Below are 25,073 nucleotides of genomic sequence, written 5' to 3' on the forward strand. Positions count from 1 at the left end.
ATGGGCTGGCTCTGCGTCCCAGGCATACACCAGCTGGCCTGCCACCATGACAGGAAGTGCGACACCGACCCCCACCTCGAGAGTGAGGCTTCAGGTACCCCCTCCATCACTCCCCAAATACTCCCTCCCAGTAGACACACACACCCCTCCAGGACACCCCAAACATCTCCTCCAGCACCTCTGACCTGTAACCCCTCCCCCACTGTATACTCTATTTGGAAACTTGAAATATGGTAACACTACCATGGATTAGCACAGAGAAGAAGCAAAGGTTAAGATATGGTCCATACTCGCCAAGTCCGCGCTGCCGTGAGCCATGCTGCTGTGGACCCATCTTGGTTTCCACTTTTTCTTTGTCTCTTAGTCCCAGGTGAACTCTCATGTCTCCCCAAAGGCCAGCTTTTATCCGAGACTCCTGTCACTGCTCAGTCCATGGTCCTCCTCCTGCCGATTACGGCCAATTATCCATATTGCACCAAAGCAAACACAACACAATTCCCATAGTCTACATGCCAAGCAGCAATCTTGTACCTACAAGGCAGTACCAGGAGGGGAACTAGCCACTGGCACTGGGAATTATTTGCCTGTGCTCCAGCTGCAGTCCCTGTGTTAGGTGTAGCTATACTGAATGGTGGAGGCATTAGTGGGAGCACTTTGGCAGAGCTGTGACTGTGATATGAGGAGGTCTGGGTCTCAGCCACCCTGTGATCAAAGGGAAGAGGTGCCTGTGTACCCTGGGGGATCCCACATACCTCATTTCAGCGCTGTGTTCTGCAGGGTGTGTCAGTGGTGGAGCACAGGCATCTTCTTGCCCTGGGGATTGCAGCACTGAGGTGACAGATGGAAGCAGTCTGTGTGTTTAACGATGGGTAGGTGAAAGGACAGTGTTCGCTGGAACCCTGTGAGTACGGTTGAAGGGGTTGTGAGGGGGGCAAAGGGGCTGTAAAATGTGACAAGTGTGGGGTTGTTTCTGACTGGGAAGTAGAGTCAGTGTTTGGAGGGCACTGGCCACTGAGGACCCCCCTCTGTGACTGTTAAATGTTTTCATTTTCTTCTTTGCAGATGCTCCCGTGCCAGGCCTTTCCTTTCCCTTGCAATGGCTCCCATTTTACAGTTTGTTTTCTAAATGTGGGTCAGTGTCATGGAGGGTCTCAGCCCAGCTGTGGGATCCATGGCTGGGGTGGAAACTTATGTGGGAGGAATCTCTGATCCTGCCAGGAGTTAACCTGCTCTGCGGGGGTGGAAGGTTTCATGTTGATGCAGTCGTTCGCCACGGCAGTAGTGATGCTGGTGCTGTCTGCCCCACAGGGCCCTGGGACTGGGGCTACCAGATGCCACTATTGGGGGAAAATATTTGGGAAACTTAATCATGGTCATAGAAACATTTAATGAAAATCATTGAATTAGTGAATTTGCCTGTTGGCAAATAATGTTGATAACCATTAACTTCTTTTCAAAAAATTGTATATGAATTTACATTGGGATTGCCAAAGAGGCTGATGGGAGTTCAGTGACACTTTTAGTGAGACTAGGGATCCTAAGTGCACAAGGTCCACATTTTAAAAGATATTTAGGTTTCTATAAATGCAGATAGGTGCTCGGTGGGATTTTCAGATGTGCCTGGTGCCGAACTCCCAGGAGATTTGGAAAGTCCCAGTAGATGCCTGTCTGCACTCCTAGGGCCTGAATGTCCTTTAAAATCTGGCCCTGAGTCACTTTTGAAAATGACACGTAGGCTCCTAGGTCACGGAGGCACATCTGAAATGTTTCCCCTTAAGCTAAAATCCTGACCCAGGCACCCACCCAGAGTAGCTTAGGAGATGCACAGGGGGCACGGTGTTTATGGAGCCCCCTTCCCACCCGCATAGGGTGACCAGGCAATGGGTTGATCGTCCCGGCTCTCTGATACCCTGTAGACCTGGTGTAGCATACAGGGATCAGCCAAAAGCATATCTCACCCTTACAGAGCACAAAAAATATTGTATTATGGAGGAATTTCCTGTGAGTCCATAGTTAATGTAACAACTATGGACCCATTGTAAGTTTTATTTTTAACTCTTCACTTTTAACAGTTAGTAGGAGTAATAAATTCCTATGCAAAAGGCACAAGGAAGAGTAGAATATTTTCCTTTTAAATTTCAAATGTTTTAACATCTTCCCCTGGCAATGGGAACTAAAGGTAAGTGTTTAATCTTAACCCTCTCTGGATTGTGAGCGGTTCTATGCAAAATCTCACCATCCTTTTAACATGGGGGACGCGAGGGTAGGGGGGTGAGATATGCATTTCCTAGCATTGTTAAAAAATAAAGATGACGGGCAGGACTTTATAAAAATGAGTTTCATTGCCAATACTTTGAAATTCGACAGAAAACAGACTGGCCCTTGCAGATGTAAATTCTCGAGCAACAACAGAACAGCCTAGACTCCATGAGTTGGGCATTCACGGTGCCATTTGCGTTGAGTTCCCTTCATCAATAGCACTACAGTTCCCATGCAACAGTCTGTGTACAGTATCCTCTGTGTTTTTGGCCTTCTCATCAGGACCTGAGGGGAAGAAAGATTTCTCTTCCCTAAGGCCTTTCTGAGACTGGGCTCATCTAGCCCTGTTCCTCTCTCTTTCCCTACCAGGGGCATCCTTCCTGTGCTTCTTTATCAGATTTGGGCTGATGGGCTACTTGGCTCTTTATCCACCCAGCCTGCGAACCTTCTTATCTAATTACCTCAGTCAGCTTTCTTTGGGGGACTAACTGACATCTAAAAGATCAGTGTCACACTGTCCGGAGGGGTCATGACTGTGAGTTCCTACCTCAGGACAGATTGTCAGAAAACAGGGTAGACGCTGCAAATTGGTGGTGTGTTCTATAATTAGATTTCACCAGGTCAGTAACAAATGTGAACTCCTGGATTCATAGGCACTGACTCCATGGAAAAAATTAGCAGGACTTAGCGCCCTGCAGAAACCAAGCTCCCTCAGCGCCTCCTGCCTGCCGGTGGCTCAGCCAATCAACTCCTCCCCCTCCCTCCCTGTGCCTCCCACCCACCACGATCAGTTGTTCAGCGGCATGCAAGAGGTGCTTAGTGGGAGGGGGAGGAGCAGGGATGGGGCGTGCTCAGATGGGGGAGGGATAGAAAGAGGCGGGGCGGGGGGGGCATTGCGGAAGGGGTGGAGTGGGGGCAGGTCTGGGGGCAGAGCGGGAGTTGAGCACGCCCTGAGGCAATTGGATGATTACTATGACAGTCTTACCATGGAGTCACAGACCCTTAGACCAGTAGTGGGCAACCTGCACCCTGCAGGCCACACACCACTGCCTTAGACTCCCCAGAAAAGCTGGACTCTGCAATCAAATGGTTACTTACACCAAAAATCACGCCCCATTCACTTTGCTCCCAGTCCCAAGAGAATCATAGAATCATAGAATATCAGGGTTGGAAGGGACCTCAGGAGGTCATTTAGTCCAACCCCCTGCTCAAAGCAGGACTGATCCCAGACTAAATCATCCTAGCCAGGGTTTTGTCAAGCCTGACCTTAAAAACTTCTAGGAAAGGAGATTCCACCACCTCCCTAGGTAATGCATTCCAGTGTTTCACCACCCTCATAGTGAAAAAGCTTTTCCTAATATCCAACCTAAATCTCCCCCACTGCAACTTGAGACCATTACTCCTTGTTCTGTCATCTGCTACCACTGAGAACAGTCTAGAGCCATCCTCTTTGGAACCCCCTTTCAGGTAGTTGAAAACAGCTATCAAATCCCCCCTCATTCTTCTCTTCTGAAGACTAAACATCCCCAGTTCCCTCAGCCTCTCCTCATAAGTCATGTGTTCCAGTCCCCTAATCATTTTTGTTGCCCTCCGATGGACGCTTTCCAATTTCTCCACAAGAGACCAGTCACTTACCCTAGATCAATTGGTATCCTGTATCTTACACCAAAGACAACTCTGGTAGCCAATTGTATAGTAAACTAACTAAAGATTTATTAGCTAAGAAAAAGAAATGAGAATTATTGAGAGGTTAGAGCAGTAAAATATATGTACAAGTGAGTCACAGCCTATAATTCAAAATGGTAGCAGAGATGTAGTCATCTGCCAGTTTCCCAAAAGTCTCTCAGGGCTACCCAGAAGAACTCCGGGGATCTCCATCTTTTTGTTCACTTATTCCAACCTATGAGAATCCAGACAGTCTAGAGATGAAGGATCTTTCCGTGAAACTGTACGTATATCTTCTTCTCACAGAAAACAAGCTGACAGAGTCACTACCCAGGTGGACTCTTCCTTTGATGACAGAGAGTGAGGAATGCATTTAGAGTGTTTGCCTCCGATCGTCACACACAATGACCACTTGCTTTGAAACCTGCACTTTTCTGTGAAAATTCTTCATTTGCATTCCACAAGGCTTCTTTCTTGTTTGATGGGTTATTTAGTTACAGGGCTATAAACAGTGTAAATGTTTGCTATTGCATTATAATGGGATACAGATAAGTGAGAACAATGCAAATAACATCCTGTTAGCTTTCTTGAAAATTAAACACTCTTATACATTTACATATTTAATAATCACTTTGATCAATACTAATACACATGTGAATTGGCCAGGCTGTGCATTTGTAAGCATTCAATGAGACCTGAGGCTTTGGCATGAGCTGGCACTTGGTCTGTGAGCATCACAATCAGAGTACAGGCTCATCTGTTCACTCCCGGCACTCTGTCCCAGGGAGACTGTCTTCCCCTACTGGGCCCAGGCAGTGCAGAAGGGAAACCACCTGAACTGAATGTAGAAGAGACAAGAATCAGACCTAAATGAGAGGAGGAGGGGCGATTGGGACAAGGAGCCTGTGGGGTGGCCAGGGGACAGACGGACATTCTGAGACTGGATACTGGTGGGAAGCGAGAGACTGGGACTGGGAGAGAAAGGGGGAGATGGGAACTGGCTGGGCAAGGGGACTGGGACTGGGAGGAGGGAGGGGGAGGAGACTATTACTGGCTAGGCAGGGTAAATAGAACAAGAGTCGGGGGACAGAGACTGTGACTTGCTGAGCAAGGAGACTGGGAGCTGAGGGAGACTGGGTCTGACTGGAGAAGGAGTCTGGGACTGGGAACCAGTGGGAAGGAACTGGGAGTGGGCATCCCAGCTGGAGCTGCACGTTTGTAGTGGGAATAAAGTTCGGGTTTGTAACAGGGCACGTGAAGGGCTGGGATGCCTAGTGGTTGGTGCCCCTGACCTCCAGCCCCTTGTTTTCAAGGTCAATTTGTCTCAGTCTTTTAGGCAGTGGGGTAGGAAACCCAAGCCCTCCTTCTCCATTGGGTCCCAGCCCAGGGTCCTGCATTCATCTACCCCTGAATAGGGTAGACCTCCCAGCAGCAGCGAGTCAAAATCCCCTTCCCAGGGCTACTTCCTACCACTGTCCCTTTTGTTTGGGGCATGACCCTTCTAGTCCAGTTCGCTGGGTGACTTACATCCTATAGCGTCCTCTCTTGGATCTTGGGTGGCACTGTGCTGTGGTCCCAAACTTCTTCAGATGGGGCAGCAACAAGTTTGGTGAGACTGAACCCCACAATGTCTCTGGGCTTCAGGGACCCAGTTACCTCAGTTGCCGGAGGCTCCTAGGTCTCCTCCACAATCCCCCTTGGCTGGGGAGACAGTGTTTACTCCCTGGTGGCTGCCCCGGCTGGCAGGCTAGTGACCCTTCCCCTCAGGTAGGGAGGCGGATAGCTCCTGCCTCTTCGCCAGTCAGCCCTCAACTGAGCCAGGCTCTCTCCTTTTCTCTGCCCAGTCCTGCCATTGGCTGCAGATACAGCGGGGTGGGGCCAGCTGGGCCCAAAGGCTCCCTTTAACCCCTGCCGTGCTGGCAGGGTAGTTCCACATGCCTGTGCTGAAGGTTGGAGAGGAGGACGAGTCTTTCCATGGCCCTTATAGTTATGGCCATTCTTGTCACTAATCCCCATCTTCCCTGGATAGAGGTGCAGGGCCAGCTCATAGGCCAAACCCAGGGTTACTTCCTCAGGCAGTCAGCTATTGACTGTAATGTGAGTTTGCTTTGTACAGACTGAGTAGAAACAGAATAAAGGACTCAGGATTGGGCCCATTCAGAATTATTCCAGAAATAATCAGTCAGCCGTCTACAAACTGCCCTGTGCACTGGATATCACTGAGAACAAACACATATGGTAACCATGATTCTGCACCAAGCGATTTTTGAGAGATGCTGTCCTGACTGAATACTCCAAAACTTTCCAAAAAGTGACAGTCATCGTCTTATATGCAGTGTTGTTGTAGCCGGGTTAGTCCCAGGATATTTGAGAGACAAGGTGGGTGAGGCAATATCTTTTATTGGACGCATTTCTGTTGGAGAGAGACAAACGTTTGATCTGACAGAGAAGAGCTGTGTGTAAGCTGAGAAGCTTGTCTCTTTCACCAACAGGAGTGGGTCCAATAAAAGATATTACCTCAGCCACCTTGTATCTCTCAATCCCTTCTCGTCCAGCTTTCACTTTTCATTTCTAGTTGGATTTATATCAAATGTTGCCAAAACATTCTCCTCTGGCAAGGTCCCTCCCTCAGTCAGTGCACAGGCTGGATGGTGCCTAGGGAATGAATCAGGGATGCACAGTGACAGAAACTGTACTATGGAAGCCCACAGCTTCCTTTGTTGCAGCAGCAGCATCGCCATCACCGGCGATTCCTCCATTCGAGGATGATGTCTGACACAGATTTACATCTGGGTCCTGCGACGACTCAGGAGTCCGATCCTGGAACCATAGATCTGCCCGCAGTAGGTACAGACATTTCCTGATGGGTCAGCTGCCTGCTGTGAAAAAGTTCTTTTTCTTGCCTTCATTCTCTCTCTCTTTTCAACTTAAAGGGCAATGCACTTCTCGAAGCGGGCCACTGCCCGGTGGAGAATGAAGCATCATTGCGATCAGTTGGTTGCTTGCTCCTCCCAGCTTGTGATGTCCACATGAGTTTTCCTGAGATACGCTTTCAGTGTATCTTTGTAGGGTTTCCTCTGACTACCATGGGATCTCTGACCATGGGTGAGCAGAGAGTAGAGGCCTTGTTTTGGGAGGCGACAGTCTGGCATCCGCACACAATGTCCAGCCCAGCGGAGTTGGTGAGTGAGGATCATTGCTTCAGTGCTGGTGACATTACCTTCAATGAGGATGCTGGTGTTAGTCCAGCGATCTTTCCACTTGATGCAAAGGATCTTCTGGAGGCATTGGTGGTGGTACCGCTCCAGACTCTTGAGGTGCTTTCGATAAGTCACCCAGGTTTTGCATCTACAAAGGAGTGCAGGAATAACAATTGTCTCATAGACCTGGATCTTGGTGTCCTTCCGTAGGTAATGGTCTGTGAAAACGCACCAGAACACTTTCCCAAAGGAAGCACTTGCGCAATGGATCCTGAGCTGGATCTCACTGTCAGTTTTTGAATTTTGAGAAAGTTGGCTACCGAGGTAATAGAGGTCTTCAACTCTCTCCAAAGTCTGTCCGTCGATGGTGACTTGTGGTGGGTCATTTGCAAGGCCTGAAGCCAGCTGATGGTAACTTTAGTTTTCTTGATAGTGAGTAAGAGTCATAGGCTTCGGTAAGCGTGTGCAAAAAAATCCAGTGTGGACTGAAGGTCATTCTCAGTGTGCGTGATGATGACACAATCATCAGCGTACTGAAGATCAGCAATGGATGTCCTGAGGACTTTAGACTTTGAGCGGAAACGTCAAAGATTAATAAGCCACCCATCCATTCTGTATTGAATGCCAACTCCAGTGGGGAGGCGGTCTTTAACAAGGACCAAAATGACTGCTAAATACATGGAGAACAGGGTTGTGGCAATAACACATCCTTGCTGAACCCCAGTTTTGACGATGAAAGGATCCATCTCCAGGCCATTACAGAGAACGGTGGCAGTCATCTCACCATGAAGAAGCCTTAGGCCCTTTACTAGAATTTGGAGGGCAGCCAAATCTGGCCAGCACCTTCCCACAGGGCTTCGCGATTGACAGAATTGAAGGACTTTGTCAAATCGATGAGAGCCATGTACAGGTCCTGATTTTGCTCCCGAGACTTCAGTTCCCCGTATGTAAAATGGAGATAACAACACTTCCCTGCCTCCCAGGGGTGTTGTAAAGAGAAATTCTTTAATGTTTGTGAAGCACGCAGCTACTGTAGAAATGAGTGCCGTAGAAAAGCCCATGAGGAAATTAACAATTCTGTTTCGGGAGTTCAGTTTGGATGATGTGCAGTACATAAGGGCTGGGGCCACACATTGCACAATGAGTATAAAAAGAACTATTGACAACCCATCCATTCAGTCAGCACCATGTGTCCTGTGCACTGAATGAGGCAGGGGTCCTGTGGAAAAAATAGCATTTGATCATGTGATTAAAGACTGTATCACAATGCAAATACAAAAGGACTAATTAAGGTGACAGAGGACAGCACGCGTCTGGCATTCTGAATGTTTGAGTGCTTGACTTCCTTTTAGATACATAGCTTTATAGATTTTAAGGGCAGAAGGAAGCATTAGATCATATAGTCTGGCCTCCTGGGTAACAGGCTACAGAATTTAATCCAGTTACTCCTGAACTGAACCCAATAATTTTTGTTTGGCTAAAGTACATCTTCCAGAAAGGCATCCAGTCTTCATCTAAATACTTCAGGAGGTGAATAATCTTCTGCTTCCCTTTTTAGTTTGTTCCAATGGTTAATTGTCCTCGCTATGAAAAATGTATTGCTTACTTCTAATATGAATTTATCTGGCTTTAACTTCCAGACATTTGTTCTTGTTTTGCCTTTCTCCACTAGAATAAGGAGACCTCTATTACCAGTGTTTTGTCCTTGCGCAAGTACTTCTACACTAAAGTACTTATACAGTATAATCACACCACCTCTTGGTCTTCTTCATTAAAAATAAACAGACGGAGCTCCTGGAATCTCTCACTGCAAGGCACATTTTCAAGCCCTCAAATCATCTTTGTGGCTCTTCTCTGCACCCTTTACATTTTTTGTAAACATCCTTCTTAAAATGTGGACAACACACTGGATGCGGTATCGGTCTCACCATACTGTATACAGAGGTAAAATCATGTCCCTGGTGTGATGTTGCACTCCATATGCTTTATGGAAATATGTTTATGAATATGACATAACTGGAATATGCTTTATGCGAAGTACCCCTTGTATGGTGTCATTAGAAAGCTTTCAGAATAGCAGCCGTGTTAGTCTGTATCCATAAAAAGAAAGTACTTGTCACACCTTAGAGACTAACAAATTTATCAGTACATGGCCAATGTACTAACCCAAGAACCTATCCTTGCAACAAAGCCCGTTGCCAACTGTGTCCACATATCTATTCAGGGGACACCATCACAGGGCCTAATTACATCAGCCTCACTATCAGAGGTCCGTTCACCTGCGCATCTACCAATGTGATGTGTGCCATCATGTGCCAGCAATGCCCCTCTGCCATGTACATTGGCCAAACTGCACAGTCTCTATGTAAAAGAATAAATGGACACAAATCAGACGTCAAGAATTATAACATTCAAAAACCAGTCGGAGAACACTTCAATTTCTTTGGTCACTCGATTACAGACCTAAAAGTGGCAATTCTTCAAGAAAAAAACTTCATAAACAGACTCCAATGAGAGACTGCTGAATTGGAATTTATTTGCAAACTGGATACAATTCACTTCGGCTTGAATAAAGACTGGGAGTGGATGTGTCATTACACAAAGTAAAACTATTTCCCCTTGTTTATTTCCCCTCCTACTGTTCTTGTAAAGTGCTGGAAATAGCCCACCTTGATTATTACTACAAAAGGTTTCCCTCCCCCCGCACTCCTGCTCACCTTTCCTGATCACTTTTGTTACAGTCTGTATGGTAACACCCATTGTTTCATGTTCTCTGTGTATATAAAATCTCCCCACTATATTTTCCATTGTATGCATCCGATGAAGTGAGCTGTAGCTCACGAAAGCTTATGCTCTAATAAATTTGTTAGTCTCTAAGGTGCCACAAGTACTCCTGTTCTTTTCATTAGAAAGCTTGTAATCTACTAAGTGTGTTCATCCTATTTGTTTGCATGTATTATTTCTATATCTGGAGTTAGGAGAATAAGATATAAACTTGTATCACTGATGTAAACATATTAAGTGGTGCCATTAAGGGTGCTCCAGAAACAATCAGTTGTAAATGGCCTTAGTTACTTGAAACCTTCCTGTCTACGTGTGGGCCAGCCAATGGTGAATGGAGACTAGGGGTCTTACAGTGACATGTGACCATGCACCTGATAATGAAATCCATCTTAAATCTGGTACTTTTCCATTTAAAAGGAGGGGTGGGGATCCAGACAGGCAAAAGATTCCCGCCTTGTGCCAAAGCTATAAAAGGGGGTGAAGCAGGAAAAAGGAGGTGGCCAGTCATGAGAAAACCCCTGCTTACCACCTGAGATGTCTGCTGGCTCTAAAAAGGACTGTACTAGGGGAAAGGATTGGGCCCAGAGTAGGAAGGAGTCTAGTCTGTGAAAGAAGCTTATCTTTGAGGGTGAGATATTACCTGTAATCAGTTTCTTAATGTATTAGGCTTAGACTTGCGTGTTTTGTTTTGTTTTGCTTTGCTTTGTGACCTACTTTGTTCTGGCTGTTATTACTGCCCCAGACCGGGGACCCCAGAGCTTTGAGACTTCCAGGCCAGCTGGCTATTGGGACACCAGCTGGCCCATGGGAGAGCTCTGTATTGTTATGGTTTGGATGATGGAGTAGAGAATAAACTCATAAAATGTGTGAATGACACAAACCTGGGAGGGGTCACAAGCTCTTTGGTGAGAGTATTAGAATTCATAATGACCTTGATACATTGGAGAATTGGTTTGAAATCAGTAAATTAAAATTCAGTAAAGACAAGTACAAGTACTAGACTTAGGAAGGAAAAATCAAATGCAAACAATCCAAAGTGGGAAATAACTCACTAGGCAGCAGTACTGCAGAAAATGTTCTGGGGTTATGTTGGATCACAGACTGAAATGGGTGATGCTGTTTTGAAAACAGGAAATGTCATTCTGGATTTTATTAACAGAATTGTCATGTGTAAGACAGATGAGGTAATTGTCCTGCTGTACTCAGCACTAGTGAGGCATCAGCTGGAGCAGTGTGTCCAGTTTGGGGCTCTCTTTCTACGATGGGTAGGTAGGACAAGAAGTAATCCATTTAGATTGAAGCAAGGGAGAGTCAGGTCAGATATTAGGAAAAAACTTTCTAACTATAAGGATAGTTAAGTACTGGAACAAGGTACCAAGGGAGGTTGTGGAATCCCCGTTGTGACGTTGCACTCCATATGTTTTATGGAAATATGCTTATGAGTGTGAATATGATGTAACTGGAATATGCTTTATGCAAAAGGTCTCTTGTAAGATCTCATAACAAAAGTTATAACCTACTGAATATATTCCTCCTGTTTGTATATATGTATCATTGTTGTATCTGAAGCTAGAAATATGAAGCATAACTCTGAGGTCCAATTGTAATTATGCAAAGTGTGGGCCATTAATGGTGGTTTAAAATGTTGATGGCTCCCATTGACTAGGACAATTGGTTGTAGATGGTTTATTTATCTGCAAGGCTTCGTACTTGTGGGCCAGCCTGTGGGTAATCAACAATGAGGTCTCACAGGACATCCATCTTAAATCTGGTATTTTTCCATTTAGAAGGAGGGTAGGGACAAAAGATTCCCGTGTTGTGCCAAAGCTATAAAGAGGGGTGGAGCAGGACAGACGGGGCTGTCAGTCATGAGAAAGCCCCTGTTTTCCTCCTCAGATGTCTGGTGGAACTAATAAGGACTGTACCGGGGGCAGGATTGGGCCCAGACTAGAAAGGAGTCTAGTCTGTGAAAGAAGCTTATTGGAACATCTCTGAGGGTGAGATTTTACCTGTAATCAGTTTCTTAATGTATTAGGCTTAGACTTGCGTGTTTTTTATTTATTTTGTGGATGACTTACTTTGTTCTGTCTGTTATTACTTGAAACCACTTAAATCCTACTTTTTATTCTTAATAAAATCACTTTTGTTTATTAATAAACCCAGAGTAAGTGATTAATACCTGGGGGAGCAAGCAGCTGTGCATATCTCTCTATCAGTGTTACAGAGGGCGGAGAATTTATGAGTTTACCCTGTATAGACTTTATACAGAGTAAAACGGATTTATTTGGGATTTGGATCCCATTGGGAACTGGGTGTCTGGGGGCTGGAGATTGGTGACCTGCTGAGCAGTTTTTGGTTGAAGTCTGTAGCTTTCGGGGCATGGACCCGATCTGGGTCTCTGTTGCAGCAGGCTAACCTGTCTGGCTCAACAAGGCAGGGTTCTGGAGTCCCAAGCTGGCAGGGAAAACGGGCTCAGAGGTAATTTCAGAACATGAGGTGACAGTCCCACGGGGGTGTCTTGAACCAAACCCGTCTCACACGTCATTGGTGACTTTTAAGAACAAGTTAGACAAACATCTATCAGGGATGGAGTAGGTATACTTAAACCTGTCTTGGTGTGGGGGGATGGACTAGATGGCTTCGTGAGGTTCCTTCCAGTCCTACATTTCTATTTATTCCAAGATTTTATAAGCTATTCAGGCTTGCTGATTTTTTAAAAAAGTTTATCCCTACTAGATACTGTGTAACATCCTCCTTAGTTACCAACAGACTGCAGAGTGGTTCACCCTCTTCACATAGTATGAATACACTTCCTGCTTCTATCCAACACCGGAAATGTTTATTGAACACTTCTGCCTTATTTGCGTCATTATAAACTATTTTACCATCTCCATTTGTAATGGGCTACACCTTTGTTAGGATTTGTTTTTTTGTTTGTCTTTACTCCTAATATACTGAAAAAAATGGTCATTATTGTTCCTAGCCCTGCCAACTGTGGAGCGTTCCCTGATAGCTTTAGCTTCCCTTATCGATTTTCTACATCTCAGAACTTCCAATGTATATCGATTGCTATTGAATTCCCCTCTTTCCATTTGTTGTACATTGTTTTTTTTAAAAAATGTCTAATTGTTGCCTGCACTGTCCCACTGCACCAGGACGGGCTTTTGGCCAAAGTTCTAAGGCAGTGGAACACCTAACTCCCTAAGGCTCCTTTGTAATTTTCATCCTTCATTGGCTTTCTAGGACACATTGAGCTCCAGCTGGTTGGAGGGGACAGTGCCTGCTCAGGACGTGTGGAAGTAAGACATGGAGACACCTGGGCTACAATCTGTGATGCACACTTTGATCTCAAAGCTGCCAGTGTTATCTGTAATGGACTACAGTGTGGAACAGCTCTATCTATCCCAGGAGGAGCTCATTTCCGAGAAGGACATGGACCAATCTGGACTGAGGAATTCCAGTGTGTAGGGAATGAGTCAAACCTCATGTACTGTCCCAGGATATCACACGGGAGTCAGATGTGCTCACATGCAGATGATGCAAGTGTCATATGCTCACGTAAGAATTTGGCACAATGTCTCTAAAATCCCAGTGATGTGTATTCTAGAGTAGGGTGCAGCAAAAAAATGATCTCACTCTGCAGGGAGCTGGGATAACAAAGCTGCTATCAGCTTCCAGTAAAACCTAAACAACTCAATATAATGGGAATGGGTTCAATCCCCCCAACTTTCCTTTTCTTTATTATTTAATATAAAATATCTTAAATGCTCCCTCTCTAAACCCTTCTCCCTTCTCCCCTGGGCAAACAGGGTTCCGGCTGGTGAACGGCAGCACAGCGTGCTCAGGGAGGGTGGAGATCCAGGTTCTTGATGCCTGGGGAACCCTCTGTGACTCACGCTGGGATTTACCAGACGCCAACGTTCTCTGTCGACAGCTCGACTGCGGATTCGCTGTATCAGCCCCAGGAGGAGGGTATTTTGGGAAGGGAACTGGCTCTGTCTGGACAGACACATTTCAGTGCAAAGGGACTGAAACCCATTTGGGCCATTGCCCTGTTACTGCCCTGGGGGCCTCTCCGTGCTCACACGACAATGATGCCGGTGTGATTTGCTCAGGTAAGTGCAAGAGAGATGCTGGATTAAGGACACCTGCCCTTCAGTGTGTGATGCTGCACCAGAGTAGGGAAACCTCAGGACACAGCAACGGGAGGGGGAGCTAGATCCTAAAGCACAGAAAATAACAGTAAATGTATTAAAGATAAAATTTAAGTCAATAATATCATCACAAAAGAACAGTTGTGACTGGGGAAAGCCCTGGATTCTCCAGTAAAAACATCAACAACTCTGTCCTGACGCAGGGCAGCGGAGCAGGGGCAGCACTTTGTCCTTCAGGTTACATCAATGTCACCGATTCATTGTCCCCAGCCTTCTCCAATAGTAATTAGAGGGGGAGCTGGTAGTGACTCCCAATATGGAGCTTGCTTGACACTTTCTATGATAAAATATTCTCGGCACCTTCTTGAGAAGCTCTTGCAACTTCCTTGGTGGCTGGAGCCTTTGCAATTTGGTAAGGGGTCAGTGCTGGGGCCAGGGAGGTGCCTTCTCCTAGTGCAGTCAGATTCCTTCCAGGTTTGGCTGAATTATAAACTGCTGAAAATCAGCATTTCCCTTCTCTCACATGAGTTCCTGGGGGTATTTCTGGTAGCACACCACAGAGAAAGTAGTGCTTTTACTCACTGAGGTTTTTTTCACTTTTTTCACGCCTTTCCAATTGAAAAAACTCCAAAGATTTTTTCCCCTGCTTTCTTACTTTCTTAGACATTTTTTCCTTTTTCTAACTTTTTAGAGTGGAAGAAAAGATGAGCAGGGGATTGGACTAGATGACCGCCTCAGGTCTCTTCCAATCCTAATATTCTGATTGTGTGAAAAAATAGAAAGGGGGAGGAAGTGGCAAACCTGTACATCCAAAAACTGGAATGGAAAATTGAATGTTTCATTTTCCAAAAGTTGAAATGAATCAATATATTAGTGAGAGTCTAAACAAAAATTTTCATTCCATTTCCACATCCCAGTATCTCAGATCTGTTTAAAAATTGAAATACTGCATTCAAAAAACATCACAGGAAAAATTTTGGGTTGTTGACCCGCTCTAATACTTAGCTTTTATAAATATAAATAAATAAATTAAATAAACAGCATTATTTAGTTCATTTAGTCAAAGCCAAAGGCACAAGAATTAGAAAATACCAGAATTAAGGTTATCTATATAATGTTAATTCAGTCCCCACCCTCCCTTCTGCATATACATTATAATACAGTCTAATTGCATTCACATATCCTATTATTCTCACCTACCCCCAGCTCCTGCCTCCTTCAGTGCACAGGGAGGATGGTGCTCAGGGGATGGAGGAGCTGTAGAATATTTCTTTTTATCCTCATCATTCAACCTGTGACCCAGGGCCTTATTCACTCCACAGACCGTACAAACACTGCACTGAATACAGAATTATTCATTTCTTCATTGGCTTTTCTATTGTGCTCGTTACAGTAGTGTGAGAATGCACCACAAACATTAATGAATTTGTCTTCATAACAGCCCAGGAGAGAGCAGACTCTTATGAGGTCCATTTCAAAAGTGACTTAGGCACTTAGAAGCCCAAGAATAACATTTTCAAAAGGCCTAAGTGACTTAGAGACTTAAATCCTATTTTCTCTAGTAACGTAGGAGCCCAAGAACCATACAGACTTCTCCCTCTTGCTGCCTAAGTCACTTCTGAAAATGGCACTTAGGCTCCTACATCCTTTAGCTGCCTTTGAAAATTGTACTTACAACGATTAAAGCCAAAATTCCCAACCTGCTACTTATTTGGGGTGATTGGGCAGCAACCTGAGACCCTCCGGGCCTGATTCTCCAGAGTACTCACCATTTCTGCAGAGCTTTATGTGTTCAGAGTACGCTCCAGACATTAATAAACCCTCACCAGACTCCAGGGAAGTAGGTGGGGAAGTATTATTATTAGCTCCTGTGACAGGTCGGATCACAGAAACCCCTGGGGGGCTGCCACCTGATGTGCCAAGACTACTTCTGCCCCTGCTTTCCCTGCCAGCTTAGGACTCCAGCACCCTGTCTAGCTGAGCCAGACATGCCAGCCTGCTCCAGCACAGACCCAGGGTCTGAAGCACGTGCCCCAAAGCTGCAGACTTAACTGAAAGCAATTTAAGAAGTGTTCTTGTCTTTACCACTCAGATGCCCAACTCCCAATGGGGTCCAAACCCCAAATAAATCAGTTTTACCCTGAAAAAGCTTATTGTCTGCCCTCTAAAACACTCAGAGAGAGATATGCACAGCTGTCCCCGCCCGGTATTAATACATACTCTGGGTTAATTAAAAAATAAAAAGTGATTTTATCAAATACAGAAAGTAGGATTTAAGTGGTTCTAAGTAGTAACAGATAGAACACAGTGAATTACCAAGTAAAATAAAATAAAACACGCAAATCTAAGCCGAATACAGATAAAATCTCACCCTCAGAGATGTTTCAATCAGTTTCTTTCACAGACTGGATGCCTACCTAGTCTGGGCACAATCCTTTCCCTGGTACAGCCCTTGTTCCAGCTCAGGTGGTAGCGAGGGGATTTCTCATGATGGCTGCCCAGTTTGTTCTGTTCCACCCACTTATATATCTTTTGAATAAGGCGGGAATCCTTTGTCCCTCTCTGGGTTCCCACCCCTCCTTTTCAATGGAAAAGCAACAGGTTAAAGATGAATTCCAGTTCAGGTGCCAAGATCACATGTCACTGTAAGACTTCATTACCTGCTTGCCAGTATACAGGAAGATTTAGAAATAAAACAGAGCCATCTACAGTCGACTGTCCTGGTTAATGGGAGACATTAAGATTCCAAACCACCATGAATGGCCCACACTGTGCAGAACTACAATAGGACCTCAGAGTTATATTTCATATTTCTAGTTTCAGATACACGAGTGATACATTTATACAAATAGGATGACCACACTAAGTAGATTATAATCTTTGTAATGATACCTGACAAAAGACCTTTTGCATGAAGCATATTTCAGTTACATTATATTCACACTCATCAGCATACTTTCACAAAATCTTACAGAGTGCAGTGTCACAGCTCCATTCTACAGATGGTGAAACGGAGAGAGAAAAGCAAAGTGACTTGCCCAAGGCCACCCAGTGAGTCATCAGTGGAGACAGGACAAAACTCAGTGTTTTGACTCACAGCCCTGTGCTCGTTACACCAGACCGTGCTGCCTGACTGCAGAAGAGTGGAGCAGCCACATCTTGTCTTGACCCTAGCGGCAGTTGTGAGTGCTCAGTACTTCTGCAAATCAGACCCCATAAAAACTGGCTTCAGAGACCTGCTCAGCATCACCTGTGAAGTCTGTGGCAGAGGCAGGAACAGAACTGAGCTCGACTGAATGACGGTCACTGCTCGAAACAAGAGCATCCTAGTGCTTCCTGCGCTCCCCTGCTCATTCTCTTCATGCCTTCCTGTTTCTAAAGTGAATGAGGCAGGGGTCATACAAGCAACAGCCTGATGCTGCACAACCCCGATTTATCCATCCTGGGCACTGAAAGTGGCCAGGGCCCTGCAGGAAAATAATTCACTAGAAAATTAATTTTAATGGCCAGTCAATCTGGTTCCCTTGTGTCTAAATGGAGCCCGTCTTATGGGTGTATAGATCCATAGAGTTTTAAGACTCTAAAAGGCCATTGTGATCATCTGCTTCTCCCCTCACCACAGGGACCCCTCCTGCTTAATGAAGTTTCAGCTCCCCTCTCTGCCCCATCTTCAGATCCATGTACAGAGTCTCCATAGGGCTTCTTTCCTGGCTGGAACTGGGATCTTTACAGAGAAACCTACTGCAGAGGCCCTGGATTTCAACCTTCTTTTTAATATTGGACACGTAGCTTCCAGGACTGTCTCCCACAGAGCCCAGGGTCACTGGTGCTGTTACACACCATGACTAAGCCTATGTGGCCCTGCCCAGAACTCTCAACAGACGTCTACTCTCCTCTCTACAACTGATACCTTTGTACTTTGGGGGCAATTCACCTGGCAGTTCTCCTGCTTCTCACAGAGGCTGCTACCGGCATTCCTAACTGAATTCCCTGCAGCCCTGCCCTGCCTCTCCTAACTAGCTACCCAGCCCAGACCCTGGTTCTCGGAGGGAACTCCTCAGCACATGAAGATGCTGATTTCTCCGTACAATTGCTGGAAGGAGAATCCCTTCTAAGGAAAAGCCCCTGGTCCCTTCCATATGACCTCCAGCTGCCTTGATCCCATCCAGCCTTCCTGAGGGGCTGTGCTATCCAGTTATATCCATGAGCCTCCTCGGAAAGCCCCAGATCTACTCTCTGCCCTCACACTACACTAGTGGCATACCTAGGACAGGAAACTTGGGTGGGCCCCAGCTTTTGGGGGTCGGCAGTGACGGGAGGAGCAGAGGTTGGGGTGCAGGAGGAATCCGGTGCCCAGGGAGGGAGGCTCTACTCCCTGCACCCCTTCAAGCCGGCCCTTACTGCTCAGCAGGCACCCAAAGCGGAGGCTGCCCGGGGCACACAGGCTGCGGGGCGTGCCTAGGATAACCAGATAGGAAATGTGAAAAATTGGACAAGTGGTGGGAGGTAATAGGCACCTATATAAGAAAAAGACCCAAATATCAGGACTGTCCCTATAAAATCGGGACATCTGGTCACCTAGGCGTGCCTTTTGGGAAAAGTGGGGTCCCACTAGGGCTCAAGCTCTGCTCACCCTTCCCGACCCTGGCTCAGTGTCCGTCAGCCCAGCCACGTCCCTTTCCTGCCGGTGCCGGGAGCTGCTGCCCCTGTCTCTGGCCCCAGCACTAGCCCCACCCAGACCTGCCCTCACAAGGCACACCCCCCGCGGGGCTAGTGCTGGGGTCAGAGACCAGGGAAGCAGTGCACGGCGCCGGCAGGAGAAAGATGCGGCCAGGCTGACGAACACCGAGCTGGGGGTGGGATTCCCAGCCTGTGGATTCGGGGGACTCCGGCCCTGATTTGGGTGGTCCTGGATGATCACTGGGTGGGCCACAGCCCACGCGTGGCTACACCCCTGCACTACACTAGCTGCATGCAGGCAGTCTCCTGGTCCAGTCTTAGGGCGAACTCCTGGCTCCGTTGAAGTCAATGGAGGTTTTACCATTGCCGTCAGTGGGGCCAGGATTTCACTCTTAGCCTTGAAACGTTATTTGGCTACCAAGATCCTTGAGCTGGTTGGACCCAGTGCGCGCACACTGCACCTGTCAGGTCGCCATACTAGTACACACTGTACCCGACACAGCCAGTGGGTGTGCCCTGCACTGACTCTGCTGTTGTCTTTTCACATTGTCAGTCTCTCCTGGCTGCACCTGGGTCTGAACTCGGGGAGTAATTCCTAACTTACCACCTGGCTGTAGGACTCACTGATTCTGGGACACACGCAAAGACTGAGATTCACATCCCAAGGGAGTCACAATATTCACCCACAGAGCACGTCCCCTTCCCCGCCCCACACACAACCTGCTTCTTGTGCTATGAATTGATCAGCTGGAATCTCACGTTGGACTCAGAGACGACACCACACTTCAGGGGACAGCTCCAGTCAGAACCACCAGTGCCGGGAACTATCTAACACGAGGAGCTCCTGCACTGGACCCAGGTGAACCAAGAAAGTTGCCACCTGCTGAGCAAAGATCAGAGGGAACTAGGGGAATTTACCAACAATAACCTGTTCCTGACCACCATGAATCCTGCTCTTCCATTGGCCAAACTCCCTCAAGGCAAACTTGCCTAAATCATTCACGACCCACCTGCTAAGTGCTTGTGCAGACACCGTTCACTGACTTCCAGGCATTTAAGCCTGGATAAAGTGACTAGAAACCTCAGCAGCCATTCCACCACCACACACAGAGACTATTTTCCCAATCAGTAATCTGCAGGAATTCCCTCGCTCACTCATTTAGAGAGTCCGTTGGCAAGCCCTTGTGTCAAGCTCAGAGTTTTACAATCTTTATAGCACCTTCCACTTATAGATTCACAGGAATAAGTGTCTTCTGACAGAGGTTGTTCCCTTTAACACTGTGACACACTCTGATCACTGGCTTATACCTTCTTATTGAGAAATAGTCCACAATTTCATGTGCATTATTTCTAGTGTATAAGAGAGAGTGTTATTCAGTGTATTTCCCATCTCTCCTGAGCCCAGGTCACTCTGAATCACTCAGACTGCTGAATGGAGAGAGCCGGTGCGATGGGAGAGTGGAGATTTCCCTCCGTGGTGCATGGGGCAGAGTGCTGGATGACCAGTGGGACATGAACGATGCCAGCGTGGTGTGCAGGGAGCTGCAGTGCGGAGTCGCTGAGAAAGCTTTTAACCCCCCGAAGTCTGAGCAAGGAAAAGGCCCTGTGGGGCTGAGAAGTGTCCATTGTGCAGGAAATGAGACTCGTCTGACTCTCTGTGACAACTCCACGTCTGAGACAGCCCAGGCAGGAATTGCTGCGGACGTCGGTGTCGTTTGCTCAGGTGATTCATTTCCAAATCTCACAAAAATGACACTAAACTGGGAGGAGAGGTAGAAATGCTGGAGGGTAGGGATAGGATACAGAAGGCCCTAGACAAATTAGAGGATTGGGCCAAAAGAAATCTGATGAGGTTCAACAAGGACAAATGCAGAGTCCTGCACTTAGGACGGAAGAATCCCATGCACCACTACAGACTAGGGACTGAATCGCTCGGCAGAAGTTCGGCAGAAAAGGACCTAGGGGTAACAGTGGACAAGAAGCTGGATATGAGTCAACAGTGTGCCCTTGTTGCCAAGAAGGCCAATGGCATTTGGGGATGTATATGTAGCGGCATTGCCAGCAGATTGAGGGATGTGATCTTTCCCCTCTATTCGACATTGGTGAGGCCTCATCTGGAGTACTGTGTCCAGTTTTGGGCCCCACACTACAAGAAGGATGTGGAAAAATTGGAAAGAGTCCAGCGGAGGGCAACAAAAATGATTAGGGGACTGGAACACATGACTTATGAGAAGAGGCTGAGGGAACTGGGATTGTTTAGTCTGCGGAAGAGAAGAATGAAGGGGGATTTGATAGCTGCTTTCAACTACCTGAAAGGGGGTTTCAAAGAGGATGTCTCTAGACTGTTCTCAGTGGTAGCTGATGACAGAACAAGGAGTAATGGTCTCAAGTTGCAGTGGGGGAGGTTTAGGTTGGATATTAGGAAAAACTTTTTCAGTAGGAGGGTGGTGAAACACTGGAATGCGTTACCTAGGGAGGTGGTGGAATCTCCTTCCTTAGAAGTTTTTAAGGTCAGGCTTGACAAAGCCCTGCATGGAATGATTTAGTTGGGGATTGGTCCTGCTTTGAACAGGTGGTTGGACTAGATGACCTCCTGAGGTCCCTTCCAACCCTGATATTCTATGATTCTATGAAACATTTTCTGTTCAGTAGGAAAATACATATTAACAGCTGGTATCTATCCCTGCAGGGAGCCGGCGGATCAGACTGGTGAATGGGACAGGTCGCTGTGCCGGGAGAGTGGAGATTTATTACAATGGCAGCTGGGGGACGGTCTGTGATGATTCCTGGGATCTGTCAGACTCCGACGTCGTTTGCAAACAACTGGGATGTGGACGTGCCATCAATGCGACTATCTCTGCTCATTACGGGCAAGGATCCGGGCAGATCTGGCTGGACGATGTGAACTGCTCCGGGAACGAATCCGATCTCTGGGTGTGTCCTTCCGGGGGCTGGGGCCAGCACAACTGCAGACACAAAGAGGACGCGGGAGTTCTCTGCTCAGGTCTGTTCCAGGAATGCTCACGTGAGCCTGGTTACCAGGGGATTTAATGGAGGGGGCAGATGTTTAAGGAGATTGCTGAGAATGACACTCTCCCTAACTGTCTCTGCCTCCCTTTCCCTTGTGTAACTACCTACCAGGGTCACCATTAGAAAGTCCTCAGCTCCCACCCAGAGGTGTTGGAGATATTGCGAGATTTCCCTTAGAATGCTAGAAGGCTGCATCTCAGGTATCTAAAGGAGATTGTATCATGGAAAGCAGTGACTGAAAAGGATGTAGGGTCCTAGTGGAGAAATAACTGAACATGAGCTCCCAGTGCCGTGAGTGGCAAAACGGGCTAATGTGAACCTTGGATGTATAAACAGGGGAGTAGCGAGTAGGAGTGGGGACTAAATTTTACTGTTGTACATGGTGCTGGTGAGACAGATACTGGAATACTGTGTCCAGTTCTGATGTCCACAAAAATTGGAGCAGAGAAGAGCCAGAAAAGTGATCTGATGAATAAAAGCCTTACGGTGAGAGATTTCAGATGCTGAATCTGTTTAGCTTATCAAAACGATCAAGAGGTAACTTGATTACAGGGCATAAGTCCCTTCACAAGGAGAACACACCACTTCCTAAAGGGCTCTTTAATCTAATGCAGAAAGGCAGAACAAGAGTTGATGGCTAGAAGCTGAAACCAGACAAATTCAGATCAGAAATAAGGCCCAGGTTTTTAACAGGGAGGGTGATTAACCATCGGAACAAACTACCGGGGAAATGGTGCATTCTGCATCTCTTGAAGTCTTCCTGTCTAGACTGGATGCCTCTCTGGAAGCTATGCTTAAGTCAAACTCAAATTTTAGGCTCCATGCAGCTGTTTTACAGACGGTCAAATTATTTGATCTCATGATCCTTGTCACACTGTCTGGAGAGGCTCACAGCACTGAGTGCCCACCTCAGGGCAGATGGTGAGAAACAAGGCAATACCCCAAACTGCTGGTGTGTTCTGTAAGTAGATTTCACCAAGCCAGTAACAGATGTGAACTCCTGGACCAATGTTCCCTCTAATTTTTACATCCATGTGTGGAATGAATTTTGTTCTGTGCACCAGTCGAGAGGTGATGTGTGGTGGGGTTGGGGCTGAGGGGTTCAGAGTGTGGGAGGCAGGTCAGGGCTGGGACAGAGGGTGGCTGTGCACGGGGTGAGGGCTCTGGCTGGGGGTGCAAGCTCTGGGGTGGGGCCAGGGATGAGGGGTTTGTAGTTCTGGCTGCCCTGGGGCTGCAGCGGGAAGAGAGGACTCCCCCAAGGCCTCTCTTGCTGCAGCAGCCTGGGGCCAGGGGAGAGGCACCTCTCCCCACTGCGGCAGCTCCGGGGCTGAGGAAGAGGTGCCTCTCCAGTCTAGGCCCCTGTGGCTGCGTGCCTATGCGGCCTTTGATAGCCTTCTGTGCATCCATATGGCCACGTAGCTCAGAGGGAACTTAGTCCTGGATCACTGTATCTATCTTACCATGGAGTCACAGACCGTCCCCTTAGACTCTCCAGTCTATTGTCACCCAAACAAACTGGACTTAGGGATAAGTGGTCACTTACACCAAAAATCACATCACATTCAGGTTTCTTCCAATCCCAAGAGACCAGCCACTTACTCAGATCACTTGGTACCCTGGATCTTACACCAAAGACAATGCCTGTGGCCAATCCTGTAATAAAGTATATACAGGTTTATTCACGAGGAAAAAGAAATAAAAGGGTTGTTTACACGGTTAAAGCAAGCAATCATCTACATACAAATGAGTTACCATTTATATCCTCGGAGTGACCGAGTTGTAGTGATCTGTCAAGTCCAAATGTCCTTCAGCGCTGACCCAGGGGTAACCCCTTGGGGTCTCGGGCTTCAGTTGGTTTCTTTAGCCCTGTCACAGTTCAAACAGCCAAAAAGATGAAAAATCATCCCATCTACTATTTTTATGTCCCTCTTCCAGCCTTCAAAGCAATGGGATAAGACCTTCTGCATGTACTACATGCAGGGGAAGGGCGGCGGGGATCATTCCCGTGCCTGAGTTCACAAGTTCAGAGCAAACATTTTCAGCTATAAAGCAAAACTTGCATATGTTCTTGTCACATGGACCACAGACATTACCAGTGAGATTAATGCCCGCAGCAACTAACCAGCATTTCATAAAGTCTAAACACTCAATACATTCTTCCACGACTAATACCTGTTTTCAGCAAAACTAGCACACATGTGACCCTGCCTGGTCTCCAGCTACGAGATTGTAAGTTCTCAGCCAAGGCCTGCAGCCTGGGCAAGAGCTGGCATCTGGCCTGCCAATGTCACAATCCTTCCCGGCCTTTATCTATTACAATCTGTATGTAGCTGCTGGTAAATGGTGGCTTTCCAGAGACGCCCACTGTATTTCGAAGGAGCCTGTGGTGTCTAAAAGAGTCTCTTACTCCTGGAGTGGTTCTTTAGAAGTTGCTCCTGAAGAATGAGGCACAGGATCGTTAGCAATCGCTGGGATTTCACTCTTCACACCCCAGTTCATTTCAGAGTCAAATGATTTAAATTCCCTTTTTCTGCATTTCCTTCTAGAATTCACAGATCTGAGGCTGGTGAGCGACAGTGACTGTGCGGGGCGGCTGGAGGTTTTCTACAATGGGACGTGGGGCAGTGTTTGCTCCAATGCGATGTCTGGAGTCACCCCAACAATTGTCTGCAAACAGCTGAACTGCGGAGACGGTGGGCAGATTGCAAGTGACTTTGAATATGGAGCAGGTTCTGGTCCCACGTGGCTGGACCACGTTGCATGCAGTGAGCAGCACAGCTCCCTCTGGCAGTGCCCATCAGAGCCCTGGGATCCAAAGTCGTGTGATAACAGAGCAGAAGAGACCCATATTTCTTGCACTGGTAATTCTGAAACTACCTGCATGCGCGTGTGCACACACACATGAACGCGATGTGTTTAATTAATTGAAAGGTTAGGAGAGAACTGTTGTTGTTGTTCACATCTCAGTGTAGGCAGATTTAAATTCTCAACACAAGATACAAACATATTTTCATGATGTTTTATAGGAATAAGCACTTGTCCGATTAACAACAAACATGGAATTTAATCAATTAATTTTAAAAGAGACCGGTGTTAGACACTGCGATAAGGTAGTCTGAGAGCCAAGAAAAGCCTCTCCCTAGAGACCGTCATGAGGCAGCTCTGTGGTTATTAATCCTTTTGGGATGAACAATCAGAGGTGGGCCCAGGCTGTGCAGTTTGGGTCAGAACTGGAATCCCCCACAAGTCTGGGTGCATGTCGGCCTGTGTGTCTGAGTAACAGCTGAATAGCAAATTAATT

The 25,073-nt window shown here is 46.8% G+C and overlaps 1 protein-coding gene across 1 annotated transcript; it reads left to right on the top strand.

Annotated features, from left to right (window-relative positions):
- Window positions 1–24,677, top strand: LOC141986095 (scavenger receptor cysteine-rich type 1 protein M130-like). Its single transcript, XM_074950269.1, has 5 exons — window positions 1–94; window positions 13,718–14,023; window positions 20,148–20,465; window positions 21,432–21,746; window positions 24,319–24,677. The coding sequence occupies exons 1-5, from the start codon at window positions 1–3 to the stop codon at window positions 24,675–24,677; spliced, it is 1,392 nt and encodes a 463-aa protein (XP_074806370.1).
- Window positions 24,678–25,073: the final 396 nt, after the last annotated feature.

The sequence above is a fragment of the Natator depressus genome, chromosome 1 (genome assembly GCF_965152275.1).
Source record: "Natator depressus isolate rNatDep1 chromosome 1, rNatDep2.hap1, whole genome shotgun sequence".
In the NCBI taxonomy this organism is placed as follows: Eukaryota; Metazoa; Chordata; order Testudines; family Cheloniidae; genus Natator; species Natator depressus.

Bases quoted from the DNA above. Each gene is read 5' to 3' on its own strand.
- LOC141986095 (XM_074950269.1), top strand. From the start codon at position 1: ATGGGCTGGCTCTGCGTCCCAGGCATACACCAGCTGGCCTGCCACCAT. The intron at 14,024-20,147 runs GTAAGTGCAAGA...TCCTGAGCCCAG, and splicing joins TGCCGGTGTGATTTGCTCAG to GTCACTCTGAATCACTCAGA. The intron at 21,747-24,318 runs GTCTGTTCCAGG...ATTTCCTTCTAG, and splicing joins CGCGGGAGTTCTCTGCTCAG to AATTCACAGATCTGAGGCTG.